The 21,280-nt window shown below is 43.8% G+C and overlaps 1 protein-coding gene across 3 annotated transcripts in view; it reads right to left on the bottom strand.

Annotated features, from left to right (window-relative positions):
- PBX1 (PBX homeobox 1) overlaps positions 1 to 21,280 on the bottom strand; it is a 304,350-nt gene that overhangs the window by 41,106 nt on the left and 241,964 nt on the right. For all 3 annotated transcript variants that reach the window (XM_014075009.2, XM_014075011.2, XM_014075010.2), the window contains exons 3-5: positions 15,828 to 16,072; positions 13,748 to 13,938; positions 9,556 to 9,691 (exon numbers count right to left, since the gene is read on the bottom strand). In XM_014075009.2, coding sequence (XP_013930484.1) covers positions 9,556 to 9,691; positions 13,748 to 13,938; positions 15,828 to 16,072 — 572 coding nt within the window. The remainder of the gene's footprint in view (positions 1 to 9,555; positions 9,692 to 13,747; positions 13,939 to 15,827; positions 16,073 to 21,280) is intronic.

The raw sequence follows: 21,280 nt of genomic DNA, 5'->3' as shown, positions 1-21,280 counted from the left end.
CGCAAACCAAAGATGCCTTTTAAAAAACAAGTTTACATCATATTCTTATGCATGCCAGTGCTGTGTGTGAGGTAATTTAAGGTGGTTCTGACAAGTGTCGTTGGCATCTTCATATCCGGTCACATGGGCGGCAAGCCACTCCCATCCGGTCACATACGGGCGATCCGCTGCAGGGCAGGGCTGAGGACTACGTCCAATGTCTCGCAGACAAGGTTGCTCGGCTCCGGGCGGACCTGGACTCCAATCCTGCAGTACCAGCCGAGGCACTTAGGGATGATCTGGTAAGTCATCGCTGGACTGAGTTTCAGGCTGTTGCCCCTGAGGATGTGGACAAGGCCATGAGAGCTGTAGGTGCCTCCACATGTGTGCTGGACCCGTGCCCTTCCTGGCTGGTTGTAAACAGCAGGGAGGTGACGCGAGGCTGGATCCAGGCGGTTGTTACCGCCTCACTTCGGGAGGGGATCTTTCCCCCCGCTCTAAAGACGGCGGTGGTGAGACCCCTCCTGAAGAAACCATCCTTGGATCCAGCTGTTTTAAATAACTATCATCCAGTCTCCAACCTCCCCTTTGTGGGGAAGGTTGTTGAGAAGGTGGTGGCCTTTCAGCTCCAGCGGTCCTTGGAGGAAGCCAACTATCTCGATCTGTTCCAGTCTGGCTTCAGACCTGGCTGCAGCACAGAAACCGCTTTGGTCGCGTTGACCGATGATCTCTGGAGAGCCAGGGATAGAGGCCACGCCTCCATCCTAGTGCTCCTTGACCTCTCGGCGGCTTTCGATACCATCGACCATGGTATCCTTCTGTGACGACTGCGGGAGGTGGGGGTGGGAGGCACTGTTTTACAGTGGTTCTCCTCTTACCTCTCGGACAGGTCGCAGTCGGTGTTAGTTGGGGAGCAGAGATCGACCCCTAGGCCCCTAACGTGTGGGCCAAGGTGGCGCAGTGGTTAAATGCAGCACTGCAGGCTACTGCTAGATCAGCAGTTCAGCGGTTCAAATCCCACCGGCTCAGGGTTGACTCAGCCTTCCATCCTTCCGAGGTGGGTAAAATGAGGACCCAGATTGTTGGGGGCAATATGCTGACTCTCTGTAAACCGCTTAGAGAGGGCTGAAAGCCCTATGAAGCGGTATATAAGTCTACTGCTATTGCTATTGCTATTCGGTCCTGTCCCCCCTTCTTTTCAACATCTACATGAAACCGCTGGGTGAGATCATTCGACGGCACGGGATAAAGTACCATCAATATGCGGACGATACTCAATTGTATCTGTCCGCCCCGTGCCAACTCAACGAAGCGATGGATGTGATGAGCCAGGGGCTGGATGCTGTTAAAGACTGGATGGGGGTCAACAAGCTTGTGCTCAATCCAGAAAAGACCGAGTGGCTGTTGTGTTTCCCTCCCAAGAATTGGCCAAGTACTCCATCTCTCAGGCTGGGGGGTCAAACTATACGCCCCTCAGACAGGGTTCGCAACTTGGGAGTCCTCCTGGACCCACAGCTGACCTTCGAACATCATTTGTCAGCTGTGACCAGGGGGGCATTTGCCCAGGTTCGCCTGGTACACCAGTTGCGTCCCTACCTGAACTGGGAGGCCCTCACAACAGTCACTCGTGCCCTTGTGACCTCTAGGCTGGAATATTGCAATGTGCTCTACATGGGGCTGCCCTTGAAGAGCATTCGGCGACTCCAGCTAGTCCAGAACGCGGCCGCGCGAGCGATAGTGGGTGCACCTCGGTTCACCCACGTAACACCTATCCTCCGCGAGCTGCGCTGGCTACCTGTTGATCTCCGGGTGCGCTTCAAGGTGCTACTTATCACCTATAAAGCCCTTCATGGTAGTGGGCCTGGGTACTTGAGAGACCGCCTACTGCCAATTACCTCCACCAGACCGATTTGATTGCATCGATTAGGCCTCCTCCGAATCCCATCGTCTAGCCAGTGCAAACTGGCAACTACCCGGAGGAGGGCCTTCTCGGTGGCTGCTCCGTCCCTTTGGAACGAACTCCCCGTGGAGATTCGGACCCTCACCACCCTCCAATCCTTCCGCGCTGCTGTAAAGATCTGGCTGTCCCGGCTGGCCTGGGGCTAAGATTATAGCCCCACTCGAATGGTATGATTGTTGCATTTTTTTTTCTCTTTTAATATGTTGTATCGTTTATTGTTTGTTGTTTCCCCCTCCCTTTTGAATTGTGAGCCGCCCTGAGTCCCCTTAGGGAAAAGGGCGGCATACAAATAAAGGCAAACTAAACTAAACTAAACATGGGCGGCAAGCCACTCCCACAAAGGAGGCCACACCCACAGAATAGGTTCGAACAATTTTTGAAACCCACCACTGCCTCTACTACATTATTCACCTGTACATGGGAAGAAATGGGGGAATTTGGGCAACAAGTACTACTATCCTTACAGACATTTGCTGTGAGGGATTTTGAACTGCAAATAGAAGGCAGGCAAACTGAAGCTGCTTGAGAACCCTGGAGGAAAAGGAGGCAGGTAACATCTGTGACCAATTAGTCTGATTCCTAATTTAAGTGGGCATTTCCCCCATAACAATCTAAAGTCCTGTGTCATGTCAGTGATCTCTTTCCAGAAATTATCAGTATTAATGACATGAAAAAGATTTTAACAACTCATATAAAGCAAACTTTTTCAGGACTTTAGCAATGTAAGTTTTCCACCAGTCAGCAACGTTGCTGTATTCTGAAAAGAAGGATGGGGAAAAATTCCATTCACATGTTTTATTTAAAGTTGGGTCAAGTGAGATAATTTCATGGTTATGAAATGCAGGGAGGTCTAAATACCTTGGCTAGCATAACCTAAGAGACTGCTGCTATAGTATCTCACCATGATAGACTCAACAAAGGACAATAACATTGAAGAAAACTGGTAAGTTTTGTTATTTCAAATAACTTTTGAAAGAGGTTGATGCTCAACTATGTATCCTCAGTTTATGCTATTGTGGTACAAAAATACTGATACTACCGTCAAATGTGAGAAAAATTATCCTCAGAAACCAAAATATAAGATACAGGAGATCCCCAGGAGCATGAGGCTTCTTTAAAACTAAGATACTGTATGTATGTGTGTGTGTGTGTGTGTGTGTGTGTGTATTTATGTATGTATGTATGTATGTATGTAGGTGTATATACACACAGTATGTATGTATGTATGTATGTATGTATGTATGTATGTGTGTGCGCGCATGTGTTTGTGTGTGTTGCATTTGTGCTGATAAATAAATGAAGGGAGACAAGTATAGATCTATTTCAAGCTTACTGGGATACAAACCTGGGCTGTTTTTACATATTTTACATATTAGGCAGTTACATTAACCTCTAAGCCACAAGCTCTCCTCCCATATCGGTTCCACCACAAAACCGGGGTAGACTAAAGCACGCTCGACAAAAGCGCGTACGTGACGTCATCACAGCGCGACGAAAACAGCACGCTGTGAGCGGTAAACTTAAAATTAACACGTAAATCTAAACCTAACCCCCCCAAACCTAACCCTAAACCTAACCCTAAGCCTAACCCTTAACCTAACCCTAAACCTAACCCTAAACCTAATCCTTAACCTAATGCTAAACCTAACGCTAACTCTTAACCTAACCCTAAACCTAACCCTAACGCTTAACGTAACCCTAACCCTAACCCTAACCCTTAACCTAACCCTAACCGTAACCCTAAACCTAACCCTTACCTTTACGTGAATCGGCTTGCTTTAATTTTACTTTAATTTTAATTTAATTTATTTTTAATTTTATTTGTCGCGCTGCTGATGACGTCACGTACGCACTTTGATCGGGCGCGCTTTAGTGGACCGCGGTTTTGACGGGTTACACCCTTATCAGTTGAGCCAAGAAAATGATTGTTATGTCAAAGCACCTGGTATGCCCAAATATGGGAGGAGGTTTACTGCTTCCATTCTCTGGCTATCTTAGTGGTTAACACATCTGCCTAAAATGCAATACAGCACAGGTTCTAATCCCAGTAAGGGTATGGCTAGCTGATGAGAGCTAAATAGCTTGAAATAGATCTATACTAGTCTCCCTTTATTTATTTATCAGCACAAATGCAACATATATTTATACATATGTATGTATGTATGTATGTTTGTATGTATGTATGTATGTATGTATATGTATGTATATGTATGTATATGTATGTATATGTATGTATATATCTATATCTATCTATCTATCTATCTCTATCTATCTATCTATCTATCTATCTATCTATCTATCTATCTATCTATCTATCTATCTATCTATCTATCTATCTATCTATCTATCTATCTATCTATCTATCTATCTATCTATCTATCTATCTATCTATATAGTCACAACCCCTGGTATGCCCAAATATGGGAGGAAGTTTACTGCTTCCATTCTCTGTCCATCGGCTCGTCATAAGAGACCATCCAGACAGAAACCCAATATTTTTATTGTTGCCTTTGTTACATTTGTGTGTATTTGTGCTGATAAATAAAGTCTCCCTTTATTTATTTATCAGCACAAATACACACACCCACACACACACATACATATATACATATACATATATATATATATTGTTTTGAATAAAGCACATACAAAAAAGTGAGGTACGTACATGGAAATCTGTTTCATACTATAACTAGTGTGAACTATTCAAGTGTTCATATAGTATCCTGATTACAACAGGACCTGACATGAAATAATAAAAGAATGATATAATCTGATTGCTAAAACCATTAATAAGTTCATGTAAAGCTTAAGAAGAGATCCAGATCTGAACATCTGGAAAGATCAGAAAACAAATGTCAACTCCACTCATAATTCTATGGTGAGATCAGAGTTCCTGGAGCTGCTAACTTAATCCTGGGTTAATAAAAGCAACTGATCCCTTTGTTTTGGTATCTTAAAAAAAAGAATGAATTTGATGGAGGATTGAAGAATGTTACTTGTAAAACATAATTAGATTCAAATTACAGTTGGATCTAAGTGAAATGATTAACAAACCACATCAAGAGAAAAGAGGATGAGAAAGAAGAGCAGCAAGAAACACAAGAAGTATGTAATTCTATTGAAAGAAAGTTTGTTTCAATTATTTTCAAATATCATAAATACATGAGTACAGAAATATTTAAGTCTATGTTCTTCTATTAATTAGATTACAGCGACTTTGATACGTTTAAATCCTATAATTGTAAAGGAATCACCAAATAGTTAAGTCATGACACTACCTATAAACTTGGCTAATCTAAACCTTGTAAGGAAAAAAAAGGTTTAATCATAAAGGATTAGTTAAACTATCACATGAGCTGGAACATTTTTTTTTAAAAAAAATATGGCAGTGAAGCATCTCCACTGTATTTTGGTTTTTTTTATGGGTAATCTCTCATTTAAACAATTTTAGTTACATGCCAAAAAATCTCTTTAAAGTTTCTTTTCACAATTTAGGATGAGGCTATTAATTATTTAATAATATGGAATTCTATCTACTGGACCTTGTGTTCTCTTTGAATTGTTTGAAATCTTATACTTGTGCATAGATTCTGGCACAGTAATCTTTTTGTGTATATTCTCCTGCTAGATCTAACAAGGTTGTGAATGTTGAACTCAAGATCAACCCATTACATCTTTAATTTCCAAGTTCTTCCTCATGATAATGTCTGAGTATTGTAGTCCTCAACTTACAATCATTAATTTAATGACCATTCAGAGTTACAATGGCACTGAAAAGAGTGACATATGACCAGTTCTTACACTTATGATTGTTGCAGCATCTCCACAGTCACAGGAACAACCTATGAGTATTTAGCAACTAGCATGCGTTTATGATGGTTGCAGCATCCTAGAATCCTGGGACTGTCATTTCCTAGGGAGCTTCTGACAAGCAAAGTCAATGGGGAAAACCAGATTCATTGAACAACTGCATGATTAACTTAAAAACTGTAGTGATTCACATAACAACTATTACAAAAATTGTAAAATGGGGCATGATTCATTTAAAAACTGCCTTGCTTAGCTCAAGTGTGGTCATAAGTCAAGAACTACCTGTATTACATTATTTACATAACCAGAATCCCATATTTATTTTTTTGAAACAATTTTTGTTGCCTTTTTTGTCTGAGAGGGTTTTGGGAAATAATTGTGCTAATTAAGGAAGAAACTCACAGATGTTTGAAAAGGTATGCAGAGTCTTGATCCAAATGCATTTATCTTTTTATTGAAATCTCTTTAATGCAAGCCATTAGGATTTATAATAATATCTGGTTATCCATTTAGCTTCCACACAATTACTACAACAGTTTCTTTTTATATTAGGACTTCTTGCTGTAATCTGAATGCTGGAAACATACATAAAGCCCTCTCTTGTAATACACATGCCTGCCTATGAGTGTATAATAAATACAGGTTTGTGTAGAATAGCAATAGCAATAGCAATAGCAGTTAGACTTATATACCGCTTCATAGGGCTTTCAGCCCTCTCTAAGCGGTTTACAGTGTCAGCATATCGCCTCCAACAACAATCCGGGTCCTCATTTTACCCACCTCGGAAGGATGGAAGGCTGAGTCAACCCTGAGCCAGTGAGATTTGAACCGCCGAACTGCAGAACTGCAGTCAGCTGAAGTAGCCTGCAGTGCTGCATTTAACCACTGTGCCACTTCGGCTCATACTAGAATGCTAGTAAGTAAACTTTCCCCACTTTGCTAAAGAACAGTGCATGAATATGCTGTGTTTACCCAGCAGTATTGGGGGGGGGAAAAACCCTCAGGAAGGCAGAATACTACAGAAAAGGCCTTGTCCATTTTCATAATGTTTCAATTCTTTGCTAAGGCACCATCTATAGCAGTTAGACTTATATACCGCTTCATAGGGCTTTCAGCCCTCTCTAAGCGGTTTACAGAGTCAGCTTATCGCCCACACAATCCGGGTCCTCTCTTGATTCCTTACAATAAAAGTGTACAACTAATTAGTTTGTACACTTTGGCTAGTTTCACTACAACTAGTCAAACCAACCAAATTCTGCTGACAAGACCCTAATTTTAATATTATCTTTTATAGTCATAAATATATCTAGTATAATAATAAAAGATAATATCACAAACCTGCCTTCTGTAAGCTTCAAACCATAATAAAGCAGTAATTTAATCAGAACCAGGTTCTCTTGTTGGACTTCTCTCAAAAGATATGACTGTATCTCCAAGGAAACTGTACTGGAAAACAATTCTAGGCATAATCAGGGTGCCATGCAAAGCCTTATCAAAAATCTTAGCCTACAGCATTAAAAGGCAGAAATTTACCCTCTGACGGTCATTTGAAAGGTATTAACAAATCAGAACAGGTCATTTTTGGCAGGTTTTAGTTCTGCAGGCTTCCCATTTGTGTCTGCATTAGCAAATTATATGATATTGGTAAAATAATTATAGTTTTTGCTTTGTAAATCTTCTCAGCATTTTTCATATCAAAATAAAGGCTTTGTTGCAAAGTTGGCAAAGTTGTGAATAGCGTTGATTTCAACAAAAAACGATGAACCATTCTTCATAGCCACTAGGAATGGTGGGGCAAACAGAAATTCTCACCAGAATGTGAGTAACAGCTGAGCTGGCTAGAGTGGTGCATCATACAGATGTCTAGATCAGTGTTTCTCAACCTTGGCGACTTTAAGTCCTGTGGACTTCAACTCCCAGAATTCCCCAGCCAGCACAGCTGTGCTGGCTGGGGAATTCTGGGAGTTGAAGTCCACAGGACTCAAGGTTGAGAAACACTGGTCTAGATAGTCCGTCAAACTGACTTTAATAAGCATAAGAATTTGGAAAGTCTGCGCAAGCTCAGAAATAATTGTTATACACTGAACAGTAACTGGAGACAAAGTACTCTGTGTATTGTTTGGAATAATAGAAATTATTTTGATAATCTAGCTCTGCTCTCAATACCCAATTGCTATGTGGCCTTAATAGTAATTGAAATACACTGTTTTTCAGATTTCCTACCATCAGCAGAGAGGTTTGCCTTAAAATTCCTCAAACACTGCTAACAAATTTTATTGGACAAATGTTCAATTCACATGCATCTGATTAATCTAATGTTTCCTATGCAGAAAGAATATTATCCAAGGATACTCCTCTCCCGTATGTTGAAGGTGAAAATACTTAGTAGTTGCAAACAAATGTTGTAAAGAATCATAGAATCATAAGGCTGGAAGGGACCTCAGAGGTCCAATCCCCTACCCACGACAAGAGACTTTATATCATCCCAGGCGAAACCTTCGGTAATGGAGCACCCTGAACTTTGGAAGGAAAACTGTTCCATTGGTTAAATGTTCCGTCAAGGAATTTCTCCTAAGTTCCAGGTAGGATATCTCTTTAATGAGCTTCCACCCATTGTTTCCTCTCCTGCCCTCCTTATTACTGAATAAGTCAACCCCTTCCTCCCTGTATGATTTTTCCTGCAGTCCCCTTATCATTTTAGTTGCTCTACTTTGCATTTTGGTTTGTCTATCATTACTGTAACGCACTCTACATGGGGCTGCCCTTGAAGAGTGTTCGAAGACTTCAGTTAGTCCAGAATGCAGCCGCCCGAGCGATTGTGGGTGCACCTAGGTACACCCACGTCACACCTATCCTCCGCGAGCTGCACTGGCTGCCTATTGGTCTCCGGACATGCTTCAAGGTGCTAGTCGTTACTTTTAAAGCCCTACATGGTATCGGACCTGGGTACTTGAGAGACCGCCTCCTGCCAATTACCTCCCAAAGACCTATTAGATCCCACAGACTAGGCCTCCTCCAAATTCCATCTGCCGGCCAATGTCGGCTGGCAACTCCTCGGGGGAGGGCCTTCTCTGTGGCTGCTCCGGCCCTCTGGAACGATCTCCCCGTGGAGATCCGGTCCCTTACTACCCTCCTGGCCTTCCGCAAAGCAGTTAAGACCTGGCTGTTCCGGCAGGCCTGGGGCTGTTGAATCATCCAGCCCCATTCGTGGTATGGCTGTTGTAGAATTTTAAACTGTTGCTTTATTTTTATTTTTTGTGTCCCCTCCCTTTTTATTGTGAGCCGCCCTGAGTCTCTCGGGAATAGGGCGACATACAATACAAATTTGTATTTGTATTTATTTGTAATAAATACAAATACAAATAAATACAATACTTATCTTTAGGAATTCCAGTTAAGCTTCCAAGAAATCAAAGGACAGCACAAAATGCAGTTGGAAAATAATGGCCTTGATGCAAACAATATGATCTCAGTTTCCATTTTAATATTATACAATCTACTCATGAAAATAAAATATTTGCATAGTCGCTACATGAACATTATTTTTTTTACAAGTGAATGAAAACAGTCCTGTAAAACTCTATTTCCAAATAAAATCAAACTTCTAAAAACATCTAGTTTCATGTTTTTAAGCAAACTATCTATTTTTGTCCCTGTCCACTGTTTTCCCTAAGTACTTTGCCCAGGATTCATTAATGAATTCATGCAAGCACCTTCTTGTAGCCTTTCTGCCTTAAGGAATGGAAAGGTAGATGGAAGGATGGATGATGGCCACCCTATAGAAGAGCATCCAGGTTTCTTACCTGTGAGACTGTGATGCCACATTTCTTGGCTAGTTCCTCTTTGGCTTCCTCACTGGGATAAGGGTTGCTGAGATGAGAATAGAAATACTCATTGAGAATTTCTGTAGCCTGCTTGTTGAAATTTCTTCTCTTCCGCCTGGGCACAAAACATGAAGGATAATCAGTATCAGTGATTACAGAGCATTATTTTTAAAAGGTAAGTTCAGAGCCATGAGATTCCTTCTTAGCTCCTACAAACAGACCGATGATCAGATATGTCATCTTCTTTTCTGGCTTTTACTTTCTGGGGCAAACACTAACATACTTGGTATCTTCTTGCTACTTATACCACAAACCTCATTAGCTGTTTTCTGATACTTTTTTTTCCTGGTAAAGCACTTTTTGTTTGTCCTTTCGGAGAGCAAAAGATGATACCAATAGATTACTCTTCAGATATCTAATTCTGCTCCTTGCATAGAGTTAAAATATGGTTTGTAAAGTTGTAACCCACCCTGTTTTATTTTTCCTCAGTTAAATTGGTTGACTTATTATTTAATGAAAAACTATAGTTGAATTCAGACAAAATCAATTTCTTAAATAATAAAAATATTAGGTTTGGGCTAAATCGGTTCATTGGGCCACCTCCCTCCCACCATGTATCCATTCTCTCCTTTGCCATCTTGTATTAATGATTCCCCATGGCCCAGACTTCTTGCCTATCTTCCCCGCTGCTGGCCCCATGGCCCAGCTCGCTTGCCCGTCTTCCCCGCTGCTGGCCCCGTGGCCCAGCCCGCTTGCCTGTCTTCCCCGCTGCTGGCCCCATGGCCCAGCCCGCTTGCCTGTCTTCCCCGCTGCTGGCCCCATGGCCCAGCCCGCTTGCCTGCCTTCCCCGCTGCTGGCCCTATGGCCCAGCTCGCTTGCCTGCCTTCCCCGCTGCTGGCCTCATGGCCCAGCTCGCTTGCCTGCCTTCCCCATGGTGCCCGTGACCCAGCCTGCTTGCCTGCCTCCACGGTGGCCTCCTCGTTGCCTGCTGCTGGCAAACAATGGATGCTGCAGAGACAGGGCAATTTCCTATGTACCATTCCAAGCCCCTTCCCTCCCCCACCTCTTGGGCTGACAAAATAAAAGCGACTAAAGATCGCGACTGCCTGCTGAGCCTGCCTGGCACATGCTGGCAAAAGGAGGCTGGGGGGGGGGAGGAAGAGAAGAGCTGATGGAAATGACCCGTTTTCCACCTCCATTGGGCTGTTTGCGCCATGCTGGATCAGGATGTGGAGGTGGAGGGGAAAAGCAAAAAACCCACTCAGTCTGTACTCACCAGCATGACAGAGAATCTCTCTTCCAGCTCGCCGGTTTGGGCATTGGGAGCTTGAGGGGTAGTTTGTGTGCCCAGAAATCCGTCTGCTGCTGCTCCAAGCTCTGGCTGCAGAGGCCACCAGTGGGCTTGTTAAGGCATGAAATATGATCTGCCCCAGCCATAAGTTTTCCAGCCCGGGCTGCTTGGAGTGAAAAGCATGCAATATGCTGCTGCTAAGCTCCTGGGTTCCTTGCTGTCACTTGAACCCAGGAGCTTAGCAGCAGCATATTTCATGCCTTAACAAGTCTGCTGGTGGCCTCTGCAGCCAGAGCTGGGCTTGGAGCAGCAGCAGATGGACTTCTGGGCGCACAATCTACCCCTCAAACTCCCAATGCCTGAACCGGAGAGGTGGAAGAGAGATTCTCCATCGTGCTGGTGAGTATAGACTGAGTGGGCTTTTTGCTTCCCCCCACCCCCACCTCCCCATCCCGATCCAGCACAGCACAGACAGTCCAATGGAGATGGAAAACAGGGCATTTCCATCAGTCCTTCTTTCCCTGCCTCCAGCCTCCTTTTGCCCGTGACCCGTCAAATCCGCGCTCAACTAAACCGCGCCCGACTAAACAGCGTCGCTGACATCATCAACAGGGCGACAACAGCCAGCGCGGAGAAAGAAGGGCGCTTTAAATAGCGCTTTGAAAGCAAGCCGATTCAACTTAAGGTAAGGGTTAGGTTTAGGGTTAGGTTTAGGGTTAGGTTTAGGGTTAGGTTAAGGGTTAGGGTTAGGTTTAGGGTTAGGTTAAGGGTTAGGGTTAGGGTTAGGGTTAGGTTTAGGATTAGGTTTAGGGGGTTAGGTTTAGGGGTTAATTTTAGGTTTAGGGTTTACAGCGTGCTTCTGTCTCCGTGCTGTTGTCGCCCTGTTGATGACGTCAGCAACGCGGTTTAGTCGGACGCGGTTTAGTCGAGCGCGGTTTTGTGGTGGAACCCCTTTTGCCAGCATGTGCTTGGCAGGCAGTCCCAATCTTTAGATGGGTTTTTATTTTGTCAGCCCAAGAGAGGGGAGGGAAGGGGTTTGGAATGGTACATAGCAAATCACCCTGTCTCTGCAGCATTGGCCCGCCTACGCCACCCCACCTTGCGATGAGTGACGTTGAGTTGGCCCTGCCCACTCAGTCACATGATCCACCCAGCCACATCCACCCAACCAGTCACCAGGAACAACCAGTTCGGTTGTTAAATTACTTGAATCCCACCACTGATCAGAACTCTGGAACCAGGTCATAAGTAGATTTTTTTGGGGGGGGGGGGGGCAGGGTTTATCATAACTTCAAACAGTTGCTAAGTGATCAGTTGTAGGTCGAGGACTGTTGGTGATTTATTCCCTGAAAAACTGCAAAGTAAAGATTTCCTCAGCAGTTCTACTCCGAAAACTATCAGGTAAAGTTTATATGCTTCCAACCTGTTTGTGTTGGAGGCACTGTTTAAGATGCTTCCAGACTGAAAGGATTAACTGATGAGATTACAAATGCCCAGTTTATGCCCAGGTGTGTGTGTGTGTGCTCCTTTCACGTCCCCATAAAGTAACTGGAGTGAATGAGCTCGCCCTGCCATGCAGCAGAACTCGGTTCTTGAACGTAGTCTTGCTAATCTCCAACCCAGCATCCTAACTTGAGAGACCGCCTGCTGCCAATTACCTCCCATAGACCCGTTAGATCGCACAGGGTCGGCCTCCTCCGGGTTGCGTCTACCAGCCAATGCCATCTGGCTACCACCCGGGGGAGGGCCTTCTCTGTAGCAGCTCCGGCCCTTTGGAATGAACTCCCTGCGGAGATTTGGACCCTCACCTCTCTCCAGGCCTTCCGGAAAGCCGTCAAAACCTGGCTGTGCTGGCAGGCCTGGGGTTGATGAGTTCCCCTCCCCTCTCGACTTGTATGGCTGTATGACTCTTGTGTATTTTAATTACGTGTATTGTGTTTGTATCCCCTTTTCCCCTTTTGAGTTGTTCGCCACCCTGAGTCCCTCCCGGAGAAGGGCGGCATACAAATAAACTAAATCTTAATCTTAACTACATGAGCCATTACACTCTTTAGCTCATAGGTTGAAGAAAAAGGATGGTTAATTGTTGTTCTGTAGGATCTATTTATTCTATAGGCAGTTACAAGTCTTCATAGAGCCAAGGTGGCGCAGTGGTTAAATGCAGCACTGCAGGCTACTGCTAGATCAGCAGGTCAGCGGTTCAAATCTCACCGGCTCAGGGTTGACTCAGCCTTCCATCCTTCCGAGGTGGGTAAAATGAGGACCCAGATTGTTGGGGGCAATATGCTGACTCTCTGTAAACCGCTTAGAGAGGCCTGAAAGGCCTATGAAGCGGTATATAAGTCTACTGCTATTCATAGCTTATATAATAGCAATAGCAATAGCAGTTAGACTTATATACCGCTTCATAGGGCTTTCAGCCCTCTCTAAGCGGTTTACAGAGTCAGCATATTGCCCCCAACAACAATCCGGGTCCTCATTTTACCCACCTCGGAAGGATGGAAGGCTGAGTCAACCCTGAGCCGGTGAGATTTGAACAGCCGAACTGCAGAACTGCAGTCAGCTGAAGTAGCCTGCAGTGCTGCATTTAACCACTGCGCCACCTCGGCTGTTGATGTGTAATAAACTAGAAATTTTTGATGCTATTCTACCAAAGTACTAATCAAAATTATTGTTATTGTTCTAAATTAAATAAATAATTTTAAAATTAAAAGTCTCTAGCCCAAGCAAGTGTTTACTAGATCATTCCCCCCTCCCCTCCCCATTAATTATTTTGACGCTAACATGCAGTCTATGAGGACAGTCAGTTCTCTATCTTGGAAATGATTCCTAATTGTCATAGACAAAGAGGCAAGGATATAGGTCTGGTTTAAAGCTCACCGTGCATCAAGAAACCGAGAGCGCAGGATCATGACAGCTTCACATGTGCTCTGTTTGAGTTGCATCTGGATTGAGCTGAACTTGCGGTGGATGATGCTGACCATCCTCTCTATCTCTTTGGGGGAGATAGGCCGAGTCCTGCTCTGTTCCCGCAGCAGATTCATCACGTGGGTCGTGAACTCATTACATGCCTGAGACACAGGAGAAAGAGCATGAAGAACCCTTGGGACTATGAAATCATGCTAAGGCGGCATGTTGCAGCTCTAAGGATGCAGGGCACATTTCTTTGCTCCCTCAAACCTTTCTACTCTTCTGCCCCACAGTCTCAAACAATTATTAACATTGTACGATATTAAAGACGGGGACAGGTAAAGTGAGAGGGGAACGAGGGAAGAAAACAGATATAAACATTGAACTAATTGCATACATGAATGTATATTAAACACACATTCTGATTTATCCATAATAAGCTTCCATGGGATCTTCAAGGGAAAAAAATGCATACAGTGTACTCTAATATATAATTTAGACTTTTGTTTTTCCCCCCTTAAATCTCAGTTTTAAGACCCATTCAATTATTGTGTAGCCAAGGATGCAATTGAATGCATAACAAAAGTTAGAAGCATTGCAAAACATCTGTAAAGTTCAATTTAGTATTTAGTATTTTTTAGTATTTTATTAGGATTTATAGGCCGCCCTTTTCCCTAAGGGGACTCAGGGCGGCTTACAATCATTAGGGAGGGGGTGAAATTCAAAATAAACAATATGTGAGCAAAATAAAATAATAAAAACACAACTTGCATTCAACATTCAACACTCGGGTGGGGCAAATTAGAGGCTTATCCCCAGGCCTGTTGGGATAGCCAGGTCTTGAGGGCTGCGCGGAAGGCCTGGACGGTAGTGAGGGTGCGTATCTCGACGGGGAGGTCGTTCCACAGGGTCGGAGCTGCAACAGAAAAGGCTCTCCTCCATGTAGTCGCCAGTCGACATTGACTGGCGGATGGAATTCGGAGGAGGCCCAGTCTGTGCGATCTTATCGGTCGGAGGGAGGTAATCGGCAGAAGGCGGTCTCTCAAGTACTCAAAGTTTTATGCAAAGTTCTTCCACAAGTTTTAAATTGCATATCATCTTAGATCATAGGCTTTTTTTAAGTGACCTGTTGCTAAAACTTTGCTGTCAAATGTCAGTGGAAAAGCTTTTGGATGCATACCGAAGTCTCAGGGACTGCATATAGACTAGGGTCTGTTTACCCAAGCCCTGGACAATGTTTCAAATATTGGGACATACAAATATAAATCAGATTTGCATATCTATCTGATGTGTGGCTTTGTTTGTGCCTAGGTGAAAGACCACCTAAAACCCTCCTTTAGGCCTCATGAATTCTATGACAGAAGAAAGAGATGGGACATGTGCATCTGAATTTATTTCATTCTCATACGTTCTCTCTCTCTCTCTCTCCCTCCCTCCCTCCCTCCCTCCCTCCCTCTCTCTCTCTCTCTCACACACACACACACACACACACACACACCTTCCAGATATATGATGGAAACATACAGAACAAGGCCTCAATATTGTCATATAATAATCCTAAGTTTGAGTAACAAAACACAGTTGTTGAAGAAAACAGAATCTACATTCAGGGCAAAATTCAGGTGTCTGAAAATTTATAAAATTTATAAGCTCTATATTGTTGAATACAGTAACAAACAGCACAGCTTTTTCTGAACTGCATCATTTGAACTGGGGGAGAGGATGGAGGCTTGCCTATTGGAATGTTTCCCATGAACACAATAATGTCTCATATATTAAATAATTAGCATCTCAGCAGATGGGTTCAGCCTATATGATTTTACTTGTGTGCTATTTTTCTACATGCACTAAAATAGCATGTGGCTATTTCATGTATTCACCCTTCAGCTGAAGCAGCAGATGCAATGAAAACACTTGCCAAGTCCTTTGGTCAAAAAAAAATGCTCCTTCCATCCCTGAGCCAAAGGAGAACAGAGGATTGTGCTATAGATAAGGCCAAACTAACACTATCGCTTGGCCCGTGTAACAGAGGAAGAAATGTCACCAATACCTGTTCATACTTCTCCAGCTCTGTGTGGTAGATCTGCCGAATCTGTGAGAGTTTTGCTCTGTAGTCAGAATGTTCTACGGAATTGTCTGAGCCGGCACCCCCTGAGGCTGCTGCTGCCGCCGCCGCCGCTGCTGAGCCCCCTCCTTTCTCAGGGCCAGCTACCCCTTCTGCTAAGAGCATGTTGTCCAGCCGCATTAGCTGTGGGTCTGTGGGTTCCTCCTCCTGAGCTCCTCGAATGCTCAATACTGTGAAGGAAAAGGCACTGATTTAAGTCACAGAGCAATGACAACACTTTCCTGGCAATGACCACGCTTACCTCCAGCTCTGTTTTTGCAGACAGTCTTTTCAGGAGCGTTTTACAAATAAAGCAAGATACTTGTATATAAGTGCTCCCAGGGATGGGTTCCTGCCAGTTCTAACCTCTTCTATAGAAGAGGTTCCACAAATCTAAAGTGCTGTTTAGAACCGGTTCCAGCTCCCTCCCCCCACCCATCCGCCCATCATCAAGATGAAGAGTGAGAGGAGGAATTCTGGGAGTTGAAGTCCACAAGTCTTAAAGCTGTCAAGTTTGAACACCCCTGGGGTCTTTTTTTTCTAAAGGGTTAGGGGTGCAAGTGTCTTGTAACTTGGCAGCTTTAAGACTTGCGTGCTTCAAATGCCAGAGTTCCTGAGCCAACATTTTGGTTGCTAAGCAAGAACGTTGTTAAGTGAGTTTCACCACATTTTACAAGTTGGCCACACCCACCCAGTCACATGGCTGGCAAGCCACTCCCATCTGGTCACATGGCTGGCAAGCCACTCCCACCTGGTCACATGGCCAGCAAGCCACTCCCACAAAGCAGGCCACACCTACAGAAGAGGTTCTAAAAATTATTGAAACCACTGAGTGCTCCTCAACTTAAAACCATTCATTTAGTGACCAATCCAAGTTACAACAGTGCAGAAAAAAGTGGCATGACCAGACCTCACACTTACAACTGTTGCATTGTCCCCAGAGTCACATGATCAAAATTTGGGCCCTTTGCAACTGGCATGGATTTATTTATGTATTTGATTTCTAGAGCCTCCAAACTCAGCCAAGTGATTCTTGGGAGGCTTGTGATTCTAAAATTATAAATCAATTCAAACATTTAAAAACTACATCAACAAAATAAGTATAAACAGCAGCGGTGATTTTCAATTAATAGTAAAGCCAAGTAATGGGGTACTTAACAAATTCTGAGTACCTGGGTACCTAAAGAGTTTAAAGCTTTGAAAGAGGCCAATGGGATTGGGGCCATTGGAATATTCTCCAAGGGGAGAATATTCCATAAGGCATGGGCTACAGTTTCTTCTAGTTCTACAGCTGACACTCATTATCATGCCCAATTTACTGGATTGAGTTGGATGGATAGAAACACTTGGGAATAGACAGTTCCTTAGCATACTGGCAACCAGTGCAGCTCATGGAGCAGTGGTGTTACATGTGCTGTGTAGGCAATGTCATTTATTACATCTGCAGCCACATTTTGCACCTGTTGAAGGTTCCAAATATTTTGTCAAGGGCAGCCTTATGTAGAGTGTGTTAAATAATCTAAGTGGGAGGTTACAAGGTCATTGATGATGATGAGTAGGGCGTCCTGGTCCAGGAATGGGTGCAATTAGATGAGGATGGTTTTAATATTCTGAGATCTTGTGATTGCTATTTGCAACCTTTCCAGCTGGCTCCCAACAAGCAAAATGATTGCGGGGAAGCCAGATTCACTTAATGACCACACACTTCATTTAACAACTGCAATATTTCACTTAAAGACAATGGCAAAAAGGTCAGGCACAATTCGCTTAACAACTGCCTAGCTTAGTAACAGAAGGACCAGTCCCAACTGAGGTTGTAAATCAAGGACTACCTGTACACAAAAAGAACTCCAGAAAGGCTAAGTCAGTCCCCCAGTTGGAAATGTATTTGCATTGCTTTATCGTATAATTTTCTTTCTTACAGTGTCTGCTAATGAAAGCTGTGTGTCATGCCAGACAACTGCCTTAGTATTCATGAAACTCTCAATATATGTGGAAGGCATTAAAGTTAAGATTGCAATAGAATATTAAACTTTTATAGACCAAGGGCCTAGGCTTATTTATTTTGTTTTAATTGTTTTTAAAGGTTTTATGATGTATACTGCCCAGAATCTCCTGATGAGCTGGGTCGCTATAGAGTTCAAGTAAATAAAACAGCTTTAAAATATTGTTATACATATTTTTATAATAATTGCTTTAAAAATGAAATCTTTCAAACAACTTCGATTTCTGGTGGCTTCTTATGGAAGTGGTTGACATTGCCATTGCCTTCTTCTAGGATGACTTCTCAGTGCAGATTATAGCTCTGCTATTCCTGGAGGTTTCCCATCCAAGCACTAATAAGGCTGGTCCTTGTTAGCTTAGGTCAGTGATGGCGAACCATTTCGGCACCAAGTGCCCAAACCGGAACATGCACATGTGCTGGAGCACCAGAAACCCGAAGAACAGCTGGCCTGTGGGCATGTGTGCACTGGCCACTTGGTCTTCTGGTTTCCAGCATGCTGGTCTTTGCGCTCACCAAAGCGCCGTAAACCTGAAGACCAGGTGGCCAGTGCGTGCATGCATACTGGCCAAATTTTCTTTGGGTTTCCTGTACTCCAGGGCATGCAATGACCAGTTGGCCAGTGCGCAAGCGCACGCCAGAAACCAGAAGAGCAGCTGGCAATAGCATGCATGCCCACAGAGAGGGCTCTGCGTGCTGCCTCTGGCACATGTGCTATAGTTTTGCCATCATGGGCTTAGATCAAATGAGTTAGATACTACCGCCACAATTATAAGAGCCCATCCATGCCTTGCTAGATGGGACTTGTGGCCCATCTAGTTCAGCAGTCTGTTCTCAGAATGAGCAACCAATTGCGCAAGACAGCTTACTGGTTTCTGAGCAGATGGCCTTTAGAAGCAGTCAAACTACCATCAAGCCTTATGGCTGTTGATCACCATGACTTCCAATAATATTAGTCCACCTCTTTTTTTGAAGAGAGCGGAATTTGGTAGCAAATTCCAAGTTTTATTCTTTTATTTTAGCCAACCCGAGGAGGCTCCTTTGCAGGCAATAGTTCCCATGCATTTGCATTGCTCACAGGATGCAACACCCATGAAGATGGCAAAAGTGTCAAATTACACTGCTCCCGCTTATCTTTCTTGATTATAAAGAACAGGCATTATTCCTGATGGACAGGCACCAGGATAATTCAGAGGAGCAACCACACCTATAACCATTAAGAGCCGAGGTAGCGCAGTGGTTAAATGCAGCACTGCAGGCTACTTCAGCTGACTGCAGTTCTGCAGTTCGGCTGTTCAAATCTCACTGGCTCAGGGTTGACTCAGCCTTCCATCCTTCCAAGGTGGGTAAAATGAGGACCCGGATTGTTGTTGGGGGCAATATGCTGACTCTGTAAACCGCTTAGAGAGGGCTGAAAGCCCTATGAAGCGGTATATAAGTCTAACTGCTATTGCTATTTATTTTCCAAAGGCAATAATTGTCTAGAGCTCTATCTAACAAAGGGGATGAGGATACCCCCGCTCATGATTTGCAAACACAACTTTATATCCGAAAAAGTCACTGGAACTTGAATCCCAACAAATCGGTCGATTTCTGTAAAGTAAAACAATTTTAGGCAACTCTAAAAATGTAACAAGTGCAGGCTGATTAAGTGAAGTGATCTAAAATCACAATGGTTCCAAGGTGAAATAATCATCTTTTATTCCCCCTTACAATAATGAAATTCAGTGTTGAGAAAAGTAAGGTTTTACATTTAGACAAGAAAAATGAAATGTTCAGGTAGTAGGGTGCCTCAATAGTGGTAACGCAAGAGGGATCTAGGAGTTCTAGTGGACAACCACTTAAATATGAGCCAACAGTGTATTGCAGCCATCATAAAAGCCAATGCACTCCTAAGCTGCATTAAAAGAGGGATAGAACCAATGTCATGTGAAGTGTTAGTACTGCCTTGGTAAGACCACACTTGGAATATTGCATTCTGGTTTGATTGCCATAGTATAAAAAAGATGTTAAGACTCTAGAAAGAATGCAGAGAAAAGCAACAAAGATGATGTGGGGACTGGAGGCAAAAACATACAAAGAACAGTTGCAGCAATTTTATATGTCTAGTCTAATGCAAAGAACTGGGGTGACATGATAACAGTCTTCCAATATTTAGGAGCTGCCATAAAGAAGACAGGGTCGACCTATTCTCCAAAGCATCTGAAGCAGTGGTGGGATTCAGCCAGTTCTCACCACTTCGGGAGAACCGGTTGGTAACTTTCTAAGCAGTTTGGTGAACTGGTTGTTGGAAAAAATCATTAGGGCAGAGAACTGGTTGTTAAATTATTTGAATCCCACCACTGAAGCACTGAAGGCAGGGCAAGAAGCAATGGATGGAAACTAATCAAGGAGAGAATCAACCTCTAACTAAGGAGACATTTCCTGACAGTCAGAACAATCAATCAGTGGAATTGCTTGCCTCTAGAAGTTATGGGTACTCCATCACTGGAGATTTTTAAGAAGAGTCTGGACAATCATTTCTCTGAAATGGTAGAGGTCTCCTGCTTGAGCAAGGGATTGTACTAGAAGTCTTCCAAGGTATCTTTCAACTCTAGAGCCAAGGTGGCGCAGTGGTTAAATGCAGCACTGCAGGCTACTTCAGCTGACTGCAGTTCTGCAGTTCGGCTGTTCAAATCTCACCGGCTCAGGGTTGACTCAGCCTTCCATCCTTCCGAGGTGGGTAAAATGAGGACCCGGATTGTTGTTGGGGGCAATATGCTGACTCTGTAAACCGCTTAGAGAGGGCTGAAAGCCCTATGAAGCGGTATATACTGTATATACTCAAGTATAAGCCTAGTTTTTCAGCCCACTTTTTGGGCTGAAAAAAGCCGCCTCGGCTTATACTCGAGTCAGTGAAAAATTTGCCCGAAATGGAGGAGAAAAAGGGGCAGGGCCATGCCGCTGGGTGACACTCGTGAATGGCCCGGTGCCCCTGTGAGTTTCCCCTCCCTCTGTGTCAGTTTGCCGCGCAGCGCGCACCGCACCATCCCCCCTCCTCACGTTCTAATGTAATCCAGGGCTGTCTTACGATTCCCCATCCTCCCCCTCCTGCCGCTCTGCAACGATGTCCCACCTCCTCCTTGTTATGGCAAGCAGCCACATAGCGATGTCCCACCTCCTCTGGTACAGTGATCCAATGATAGGAATCACTGTGCTGTGTGTCATAGGAGGCGGGACATCGCTCCCGCGGCTGCACGGGACATCATCATCACAGCGGGACATCAGCATCATGAGGTGAGTGAAGTATTTCATTGAATACACCGCTAGTTTACTGTTTTTCTTTGAAATAAATATTCAAAAACATTATTGGTATCTATTTTTATTTTTGAAATTTACCGGTAGCTGCTGCATTTCC

The sequence above is a fragment of the Thamnophis sirtalis genome, unplaced genomic scaffold, assembly GCF_051295495.1.
Source record: "Thamnophis sirtalis isolate CommonGarterSnake01/CBP01778 unplaced genomic scaffold, rThaSir2_p1.2 scaffold_12, whole genome shotgun sequence".
NCBI lineage: Eukaryota > Metazoa > Chordata > Lepidosauria > Squamata > Natricidae > Thamnophis > Thamnophis sirtalis.
Note: the sequence above shows the minus strand (reverse complement) of the source record. Positions and strands in the feature narration are given on the sequence as shown.